Source organism: Protomyctophum parallelum (genome assembly GCF_964188405.1).
Source record: "Protomyctophum parallelum genome assembly, chromosome: 17".
NCBI classification, from domain to species: Eukaryota; Metazoa; Chordata; class Actinopteri; order Myctophiformes; family Myctophidae; genus Protomyctophum; species Protomyctophum parallelum.
The window spans coordinates 7,921,965-7,932,897 of record NC_139719.1 but is presented as its reverse complement, the minus strand read 5'-3'; the positions used below and the strand labels follow the sequence as shown (position 1 = coordinate 7,932,897).

General features: G+C 42.6%; 2 protein-coding genes across 2 annotated transcripts; one reads left to right on the top strand and one right to left on the bottom strand.

The window, feature by feature from the left end:
- The first annotated feature begins 1,854 nt into the window (after positions 1 to 1,854).
- On the top strand, positions 1,855 to 7,857 carry pelo (pelota mRNA surveillance and ribosome rescue factor). Its single transcript, XM_083787125.1, has 13 exons — positions 1,855 to 2,041; positions 3,107 to 3,199; positions 3,316 to 3,466; positions 3,680 to 3,770; positions 3,962 to 4,125; positions 4,677 to 4,737; positions 4,898 to 5,059; positions 5,143 to 5,189; positions 5,314 to 5,387; positions 6,006 to 6,077; positions 6,493 to 6,567; positions 6,680 to 6,711; positions 7,337 to 7,857. The coding sequence occupies exons 1-13, from the start codon at positions 2,001 to 2,003 to the stop codon at positions 7,429 to 7,431; spliced, it is 1,158 nt and encodes a 385-aa protein (XP_083643251.1). The 5' UTR covers positions 1,855 to 2,000; the 3' UTR covers positions 7,432 to 7,857.
- A 668-nt stretch (positions 7,858 to 8,525) lies between these two features.
- On the bottom strand, positions 8,526 to 10,570 carry paqr4b (progestin and adipoQ receptor family member IVb; the record flags this gene model as incomplete). The annotated part of the gene is made up of 3 exons (XM_083787436.1): positions 8,526 to 8,962; positions 9,179 to 9,397; positions 10,405 to 10,570. The coding sequence occupies 3 exons, from the start codon at positions 10,568 to 10,570 to the stop codon at positions 8,526 to 8,528; spliced, it is 822 nt and encodes a 273-aa protein (XP_083643562.1).
- Between the last annotated feature and the right edge of the window lie 363 nt (positions 10,571 to 10,933).

Below are 10,933 nucleotides of genomic sequence, written 5' to 3'. Positions count from 1 at the left end.
CACTCCTCCTCCCTGAACAAGTAGCTATCTGCCGGAAGCGGTTCACATTGGGGCGGAGCGGAAGTGGTGCACATTGAAGCCTCAATGTCATTGGTCCGTTTTGGACCGCCACTGAAACGAAATATGCGTGCTCATTGGTTAATTACCTTCAGTACTGTCAGTATATTAATTGATTTTTATTTTATCTAGTACAATACAAATATTATAACTAGCCTAAATAGGCTAGCACTGCAGTGCAGTGAGTGGTAAGGACCCCCATAACTTTGACAGTGTACAAATGGAACCAAATGGAGCTGTTAAGGGTCCTTTTGCTCCATTTATACACTGTCAGAGTTATATGCCTACAAACATTTAAGTGACATTTGGTCATTATGAACATACATTTTTAAGGGTTCCAGGCAAGGTTCCAGGTGGTCCCAATCTTTGGACATTGACGTGGATCGACATAGACATCCGAATCGACCGCGTTGGATATGTTGTAAAGTAGAAACAGAGGTTCAAATCAATAATAAGAATAATAAGAAAATTGATTGATTGATTTTATTCTACAAATTCAAACTTGTATCCAGGATAACACAAGTAAAGGCAATACTTATTTCCAATGTGTCAGTGTAACCATAAAAAAGTGGCCAAGCATAATTGCTTTCTAAAATTATAGCCTACTCCATCCATGTTCTGTAAACATGGATGGAGATGGAAATTTACTTACTTTGTGGTATCTTGATTATATTGTTGCCACAATAAGTTATATTATATGATATCAAAGATTGCAACTTGTAGCCTACTTGCAATAAACCTGTTTGAATCCTTTGAATAATTCAAGAAAGTCAGTTTGTCAGTCGATGGATTATCCAAGCCAACAGAGCCAGTGTCCAGGCCCTGCCCTTACTGGCTTCACAGCAGGGGCAGCACCTTGGGCAGCCTTGGGCCACAAGGCTCAATGTCAAGTCCACACTCACAACACCAGAGGGAGTTCATCAAACCACGTGCAACCCAGATTTGGCTCAAACAAGGGATTAAATTAATTTAGCTCCTTATGCCACTACAATGTTGAACGTCCTACCATCAGCCATTAAGAAATGTGAATCGCTAGACTCCTTCAAAACTCCTTCAAGAGCACCTACGGACGGCTGCGACCCCCCCCCCCCCCTTTTACTTTCTTTATATGATGATTTCCTGTTTTTCATAGAAGTGTATATAGTTAGTTAGTTACTGTGAGAGTGAGGGAGAGTGAGGCCCAGAGAGTGAGGCCCAGGGACCCCTGCAAGTCAGTCAATCCATCCCTGCCTTTGCACAGTCCCATTAAATGTGTTCTTAATTTACTACTTAAAAAATATACTCATGATGAGATGAGTCATTATTCATAATTTCTAATTCTTACATATCCGTACTACAAACAATATACGACATTATAATATAATAATCACACCAGAATTCCAGCTTTACCCAAGAGTTATACCTTTAAAGGCTAATTTATTACGCCTTTTAAATAAACTGTATTAAAATTATTCAGGGTTTACAATTAATCCATATGTTACAGATTACATTTTATATTACCACTAGGGTAGACTCGTGAGTGAGACAGTGATTCATAAACATTTTTAGACTGTATTTAGCAACACAAGTCGTTCAGAAAGTGTTCACATTTAAAGCGAAATATAAATATATTTCTGCTGCGTAGGTAGGCGCAAAGACGAATGGGAGTATCATTTGGACTTTGGAGCAGCTTCATGCATTATTACTGCGTTGCGTCTGCCCGTGTGAACGCAACAGCAAGCGACGGCCACGAACAAGTAGCGTTTTGGTATGGCGCAATGTCATGACGCGTGACGCTGATGTCATCATCAAGACGCAATGACGCACGGTTCAAGGGAACAAGCGAACCGGAGCCGAGTGATTAATTCTTAATAAGTTTAAGAACAGTAGTAAACATGGAATTCACACAAATCATCGAATATACACAAATAACACCATAGTCTAAATACCGCAACAATACAACCATGAAGTTGGTTCATAAAGACATCGAGAAAGACAATGCCGGGTGAGTTGCTAACGTTAGCCAGCTAGCTAATCTATGTTGTTGTGACTTGCACGTTGTTTTTCTCTACCAGATGCACATGACATGTGTGTCACTCCAGCAGTGATGGATTTCCATATGGTAACTTAGAAAAAGGAAGACGTCCTAATCTACACAACTATAAACTGAAGTGTTCGATATCCTATAAATTGGGATCATCGTGCAGAGCATACAAGCCTTAACAAGGTTTATAAATACGTACAGTAGAGCTCTGTGAAATGGTGATGGTTCCTCAGCCGTATCGGTATATTGGTTCCCTCAGGGTTGAGGTTATGGTTCGGGCTAGCCGCAATTTGCAACTCTAGCTTGTTTTATAATGGGATGAATCGAGAGTTGCAATATTGCATTGACTCCCCATTCATCCAATTTGCTTTTGCGATCTGCTTGTATGAAACAACGTTAAACTCGGGGCAAGGCTTTAATTATCCTCTTTCAATCTGCCATGTTGTGAGCTACATGTCAAGAAATTCTGTGCAGGTGATTCTTTTTCTAAGTGTTGGAGTTTGGAAGCACTCGTTTTTATTAACGGGTCGTGCTGCTGCCTCCTGCATTATGTATGAATGAATGAACCATTGTAAAGTGCTTTGAGCACTTGGAAAAGCGATATAAAAATGCAATTCATTATGTGCAAATTCGAAAGGTGGTACACAGGGCCATTCAGTGACTTCGACAAGCGCTTCCAAACTCCAACACATAGGTCTACACTCCCTTAATAATGAATGGGCCATGTAGAACATGAGCTCATCACAGTATGTGAGTCGTTCAGACTCGGAGTACTGCAGTGTTAAATAAAATAAATGCAACTCCAAAAAATCGAACCAAATGGACATGTATGGGTCATTTTAGGCAGTGCACCACAATCCACATATACATACTGTCCAAAAGGTGTCCATATACACTTTTATAATGTTTACGCTTGCTTAGTACCTTCCAACCATTCAAAGTCTTGTGATACAATTAACACAAATTGGTTGTTATTATTATAACTGACTATTTGTCACGCTGACATGTACCTAACATCATCTCCAGTCAGGTGACTTTGATACCGGACGAGGCGGAGGACATGTGGCATACCTACAACCTTCTCCAAGTTGGTGACAGTCTCAGGGCCTCCACTATCAGGTAACTACTTCAGCCATCATCATCATCATCATCATCACCAAATTCCCCAGTCCTGAACATTTGAGCCCAATACACTCCTTCCTTCCCTTATCCCATTCTGTCCCTTATCCCTTCAGGAAAGTAACGACAGAGTCATCTACCGGTAGTACGGGCAGCTCCAGGGTGAGGACTACCCTGACTGTGTGTGTGGAGACTATCGACTTTGATTCCCAGGCCTGCCAACTGAGGGTGAAGGGCACAAACCTAGAAGAGAACCAATATGTCAAGGTCTGGAAATAACAACTTAGGGCATGTCATTATAGCCAGAAATTGTCAAATTGTCAAAAATGTTCAAGAAATTTACAGTAAGTAGGGCTCCCGGCTGACCTATTTACTTTGAAGCTTTGTTCAATGCCATGGTTTCTTATACTTATTTAATTATTGTGGACATGGCATCTGCCATTTGACCTTTGAGTGACAGTGTTCTACTCTGTGCTTTAGATGGGAGCCTACCACACCATTGAGCTTGAGCTCAACAGGAAGTTCACCCTTGCCAAAAAGGTCTGGGACAGCGTTGTGCTTGATAGGATTGGTAAGCAATAGCGTGTGTTCCTTTTTCCCACTTCTTAAAATTTTAGACCTGTGTGACCTGAAAAACATGGCTTCATGTAGAGTACAGAAACTCAAAGGCTATGTGTATACAGTGTATCCTCATACACAAAAATCTAAATGTAAACTCAATTTGTAGCGTGTACAGTATTTGACCGTGTATCTTGCATCCAGAGCAGGCATGTGATGCCACCCAGAAGGCAGATGTGGCGGCGGTGGTGATGCAAGAGGGTCTTGCTAACCTGGTGCTGGTGACTCCTGCCATGACCCTGCTCCGGGCAAAGGTGGAAGTGACTATTCCTCGCAAGAGGAGGGGCAGCTGCACTCAGCATGAGAAGGTGGGTCAGCTCAGATGGCTGCTGGGTTTTGTACCGTGTTGTTGAGAACCAGTGATTGAAACGTCAATGTGATATATTGTAGTTAAGCAGCCGTAGCTGAGTGGGTAGAGACTAGAGAGGCAGTCGTCTGGTAATCAGAAGGCCGCCAGTGTGAGTCACGGTGACCTTCGTTCCACCCAGTCCATATGGAAAAGTGTCCTTGAGCAATAAATGTAACCCATAACTGCTTGCCGGGCACTGTATTAAAAGCAGTTCCCCGCTCCTCCTAATAGTTAACACATTTAAGAGTCAGAAAAGGCGTCAAGATGGCCTCACAAGCTACATAGATACAAGCCGGAGCGTGATCAACCTCAGCTGGTTCGCCTGGGCCTGAGTCTGTCTGATGTTGCGAGACCAATGTAGACAAATGTCATTTATTACGTATTGGATTGCCAATGCCATTATTCGAAAACATTATACACAAGTGCACTCTTTGTACAAGGGAATTACAGGTTGTATTATTTGTGTATGGACGAGTTGATGTGAAAATGTTTCCTGTGTTTCTGTGTTAGGCTTTGGAGAGGTTCTATGAGGCAGTGATGCAGGCAATTCTCCGTCACATAAATTTTGATGGTGAGGTTATTGTGCAGACGTGTATAGACACACACACATACATACACACACACACACACACACACACACACACACACTTGTGAGCTTGTTGAAAGGCTATTTTTGGTGAGCGATTCAATGCACAACAAAGACCTTAGTCTGTTCCTTTCCTTTCCTCCAGTGGTCAAGTGCATCCTGGTGGCCAGCCCGGGATTTGTCAAGGACCAGTTCATAGCCTACCTCTTCAGGGAGGCGGTTAGGCAGGACAACAAGCTCCTGCTCGAGCACCGGCCCAAATTCATACTGGTCCACTCCTCATCAGGTCACAAGTACTCCCTCAAAGGTAGGAGGTGTTGCATACTGAGAACAAAAACTACAAACTCCAATCAATGGCTCAAACACTTAATAAGAACCTCTGTTTTGCAGAAATCCTCTCCGATCCCACTGTCACCAGTAGGCTTTCTGACACCAAGGTCTGTATTCTGCTACTTATTTTTCTGTATATCTATATAGTACACAGTCTGAAGACACTACAACAATGTTACATTTACAAGTTAGATTGGATGCTAAATGCTCCTGTGTCTGTGTAACCTTTAGGCAGCAGGAGAGGTGAAAGCCCTGGAGGACTTCTACAAGATGCTCCAACATGAGCCTGACAGAGCTTTCTATGGGTGAGGGAAGCATATGTCTATGGAGGGAAGGGCCCTAACATTAAAGGGCTACTTCACCCCTTTTGCAACCAGATCTCTTTTTTTTTCTTCACTTAATTCTTATTGATGAAAAGACAGACAACTAAAAAAGACAATACGAAAAGGGAGAAAAACAGATCCCACTTTTCCCACTTTTTATAGAACTTATCCTCTTTTAGTCTGTATGAATGTTAGTTTTTCCATAACATACAGTTCCTCAGTAATGTCCATCCAATGTTCTTTCGTTGGTTGGTCCTGTTGGTACCAGCGTTGTGTGATCGCTTTCTTACTTGTTGCTAAGAGGAACCAGATCTTATTTTAATGATGTTTGTGAGACAAGAAACACTTTCCTGGGGTTTTTATGTGGGTAAGACACTGGGCTCACTTCCTTCCTGGACTACATGTTGTAGGAAGGAAGTGAGCCCAGTGGACACTTAAATATTTAAAAACACAAATTACCCACATAAGAACCCCGGGAAAGAAACATAATTAAAATAAGATCTGGTTGCAAAAGGGATGAAGTGGGCCTTTAAAGAAGCCGTTACCTACAGTTTCCTCATGCCCAAACAGTCTAATCTGAAAACTTTGTTGTTGTGATAGGGTGGCTCATGTGGAAAAAGCTGCTGAGGCACTGGCTATCGACACCCTGCTGATAAGCGATAAGCTTTTCAGGTACGTGCTAAGAGTTGTGATCCTGTGAGACAGCTGCTTTTTAGTTAGACAGATTAATCTGCATTCAGATTGCAATCAACTTGAGAAACCAAAGTCTATTCATTTTCTATAGCAGATGTTGACTTTGAACATGGTTGCCTCACTGCACTGTTGTTTGTTATGGCACAGAAGTTGGTGGCAACTGAATGTTGACGCAGCAATACCCTACCCATGCGTAGCCAACAGCTCACTAGCATTACTACTGTACAGTAAATGTATTGCTGTAACACAAGCAATGCTACAGAAAAAAATAGTTATTGATGTTGCATAACGGTGGCATAGAGATGACATTGTTGAAAAGGTGACGCTCTTCTGGGTTGCGTAGACTAAATGAGACTAAGTGAGTTAATTTCCTGTCCTGTGTGCACACATCTAGGCATCAAGATATCGCTACTAGGAGTCGGTATGTACGGCTAGTGGACAGCGTGAAAGACAATGCTGGCAATGTCAGGTACCAGTGACCGCTAAAAACCAAACAAAACAACAACAGTCTAATGTCAGACTCCACTTACGCTCAGGCAATAATTCAATGTTTTTTGTTTCTTTATTTTCTTTTTAAACAGAATGTTTTCAAGCCTTCATGTGTCTGGCGAACGTAAGTAATCTACACTGCAGAATATTTCATTGAATGTTATATTATAGTAATAGTTTGGGCTTTTAGATTTTATATAGTCTGTTGAGAAAAACCTTCGCAAAGCTTAAGACCAGGTGCGAGGCAAACAAGTGCACATCATCATCAATAATAAAATAATACGCCTGCACACTGCCAAACAGGAGCACATTTATTGATGGAGAGGCAACGTTTCGGTCACTGATAACATTCTAGATATAGGCTATATGTAGGATTTTGTGGGATTCAATGCTCCAGTAGACCCGTCGACTGACCTACCGCAACCGTCTTCAGCATGAAACGTTATTGTGACGTTTTGGAGAAATTCAGTAGGCTGCATTCTGCGTTGATTACGGCTACAGTTTTGACAGCAGCGGCACGCATTGTCTGACATTACAAACCCTAACACTAAGTCTAACCTCAGTCTTAACCGGCCACATAAGTCCCCTAACCTCATACGTTTTAACCGGCCACGTAGTCAGTTGACAACGCGCATTGTCGCTGGTAGCCGTGATCAACCACACAGAATGCAGCCTACTGGGATCTAGTAGATTAAACGTGAGTGACGCTGTACAACCAAGTATTGATGTATCCATGTCAATTTCCTCAGAGTTGACTCAGCTGAGTGGTGTGGCAGCCCTGTTGCGGTTCCCTATTGCTGACCTATCAGAGGATGAGGATGACAGCAGCTCAGACGACGACTAATCCACTGAAATGAACCAGAGACCAGGGAAGCTGGAAAATAATGGAAAGCAGTGAAATGTTACCACTAGAGGAGGACTGAACAGACTGAATATGTTCAGAACACCATGGGACTGTGTTCCAGTTTTACAACATGTTACTTTGCTAACCTCTTTCGAAGCGAACTAATTGCACACGACAGTCCTTAATTACTTTTGATGCATTGGTTGCAGTTTGAAAGTCGCAGTGTTTGAAATGCTAAAGCCTAAAAGATGAGCAGTTCATGTGAATGCCAAGGAAAGTATGGAAGTTTTTGTTGCCAATTAATGATTTGGAAACTTTGGAATTACAATATATACTATTAATAGAGCAGTATGGTGGTTCTGTGGTGAAGTTTTCAAATGGACATACAATATCTCTTCTTGCAATTAAACAGTTGAAGCATACACACTTATGTAGTGTTATATCACTCTGTCACCTGAGCAAACACTCCTTCCACACAAATAAAATGTAACTGAGGCAAAATATAGAAAATATATCATTTATTAAATAAATAAATATTTGTATATTAAAAACAGCTATTTTGGTTACAGGCATTACAAGCGACTGCGTTTTAACAAACTAAGAATCAAGTGTGCTCAGGATGTTTAGGTTCATATAGTATAGTGATGAGTTACACAGTTAACACTGTAACCACTTTATCCTTCCCTGGGAAAAGAACGCCAAATTTGATTAATTTCCCCAAGAACGGAGACCATTCACCATAATGCATAATACAATCTCAGTGTCAGCAGCTAGGACTAAAGTGCATATACAGTAAAATCACAGCCTGCATGCTGAAAATACTGTATGTAGATGAATCCGAGTTTTAGCATGAACCCCTTTTCTCGAAAAAGCTGGCACGAAACCACCTTGCATAAGTTTCATTTTGTGTCACATTATTTATCGATAACACACCTGTATTCATAATGTAACGCTAAAACGGATTCAACTACAGAGACTACTCTTGCAAGGCATTTCGGGAGTAGGCTACAGTAAAACCTCTGAATGGCTAAACAAATGCAAAATTCTTGATGACATTACTCATAGCCTTGAAAGCCTGTCAAGTCTGCTTGCGCCTATGAGTCAACTGGACACTGGTAGGTTTTAATCCAGGCTAAATCCTCCAGGGTGCCCCAGTGCAGGTAGATGATGGAGCAGGTGACCATCACGTGCATTATCTGGTGGCTGTTGCCCCAGTTGTCGAATTTGCCCGGGCTGAAGCGTTCGGGTATCTGGATGATGTTCACCAGTCCCCCGACCACAGCCAGCGAGTCCATGATGACGAAGAGCCGCAAAGAGTTTGGGCTGCCCACCCCGCTGCCGTACACACGGAACATGAAGAGGCTGAAGCGGAACAAGGCCTGCCAGAGAAAGGCTTGCAGACGCAGGATGTTGGTGTGGGCCGTGGTGGCACAGTAGATGCCATAGGCAGACACCAGGATGTAGGCAATCAAGGCTGCCCGCTGCACCTCTGGGTAGCAGAGAAGGGTGATGTAGATGATGGGAAGTGCGCCTGGGGACAGAAGAGAAGATGAGGTCACACACGGATCGTGTGGGCGGGGATACTTCGACTATGTCAGAATATTGATTGATGGGAGCACTAACAGATGGCTGACCCTCGAATTGACTGCATGGAAGGATGATGGAGCTCCAGAGCATAAATGGATCTGATCGAGGCAGTACAAATTACATGGGCATTTTGAGGCTCCATCACGGTTGGTGCACCTACCAAGGGTGTTGACCAGGCAAACCCCAAACATATCCAGAGAGAGCAGGTTGTCGTAGACATGTTCTCCCCCCTCGTGGTTCATGAAGATATGGTAGAGGACTGAACCCACAGTGGGGGCAAGGCAGGCCAGGTAGTGTACCACACAGATCCAGTAGCTCTCCACATCTGACCAGGGGATGCTGAAAGGCAGCAGCACCAGGAAAAGGAAGAATGGAATTCCTGGAAAGGACGGAAAAAAATAACAGTATTACCACCTTAAACCTATATAGGCCTACTCTGTTGTATGTCAAGTAGCTGATCGACAAGTTCACTAGTATGTGATCCCCCATGTAATGTTTGCCTATTATGCCCAGAATAGGGGTGCTAAGAATCATTATTTGTGCAAGACATTTTTATCACATCCTGAAGGCCTAGTGGTTGTTGTACTGGAACCAACTCTGTAATTAATCTCCAGTTCTTCCCCGGTAAGATTGTCAGTCTTAAAAGATTTATAGGATAGAGAGGACAGAGAATGCCTTTTCAAGTTCAAGGGTGTACACATAGCAGCTCATGTACAATTAATGTTCCAAAATCACCAACTTTGGCAGTCTTGGTTCAATTAGAAGCGACTGGCAAATACTTCATAACACATCCTTTAAAATTCAGCTCACTTTTCTAGGCCTACTGCTCTTCTGTTCAATGTCATGTGCCTCGTCTCTCACAGCTGTTGCTGAAGATGGATCAGCAATTTACTCTTACTCTTGAAACGTGCCAGTCACCTGCACATCCCTTTAAGATCCAGTTAACAGTGGGATATTTCCAGGACAGGGATTCCCGTGGCAGATTACAGTTAATCCTCCTCATCCTTAGTCTCTTTACGCAGCCTTATGCTTGTAAACTATCAAGTGAGAGTAGGGCATCATGTCAACTGTTTTGCATGCAACTCCACATTACCGTTTATTTTTTAAATTTGGTATTATTCGAGATTCTTCATTTTAACTGTCCATTGCAGCATGTCTTGGCCATAATCCTTCGGTTTTGTGACATGTAGCCTACTTTAAAATAGTCTGTTGGAATGCACAGTGCACACATTTAATATTAACCAGGCGAATTGAAATGTATTCACGAATATTTAATATTGAAGTATGCATGTGAAATTACTTCAAAAAGTTGTAGTGAGAATTGACTCCCAAGGCAAACGATAGCAGTTGAAGTACAGGCAATGCAAAGTAAATTGATGCACTTACCATGTGTGTAAATGTTCCCCAGCTCATTGTGCATATAGAAGAGGCTTTTGAGGCACTCGTCGGCATTGGAGATCGGCCGATAACCCGTTAGAACATATCGGTTGAACTGGAGGTGTGAAGGTGTCTTTTCCAAATCTAGCAGCCGTGGTCCTTTAAAAGCACCCATAGCAACTTCTCCAGCCCAATGTATTCTGAAGACTACAGTTCATCAGTTGACACTTCTGTTTGCATCATAATTAGTGGCCCCGCTCAGGAATGTAATGAAGAATAGCAACACACTCCCGGCTTGTGAAAACCATCACTGGGACAGGTGCCGATCCAAGCTGGCGACCTGTTGAGCTGGCCTGAGTGGCATGCTTCCTCTTGAGCCAATAAGCAGACAGCCTGTTATTCCTAGGGATAAAGCTGGGGTAATCCTCACAAGAAAGCACTGTGCCGTGCTGCCACAACTTCACTGTCCTGGCCACTAAGTTACACGTACACATTCCTACAGTATTTCCCTTATGTGGTTATTCTAGAAGATGGTACA

Coding starts and splice junctions, on each gene's coding strand:
- pelo (XM_083787125.1), top strand. CDS start 2,001: ATGAAGTTGGTTCATAAAGACATCGAGAAAGACAATGCCGG. Junction 3,467..3,679: donor AAGAGAACCAATATGTCAAG/GTCTGGAAATAA, acceptor TCTGTGCTTTAG/ATGGGAGCCTACCACACCAT. Junction 5,388..6,005: donor CCTGACAGAGCTTTCTATGG/GTGAGGGAAGCA, acceptor TTGTTGTGATAG/GGTGGCTCATGTGGAAAAAG.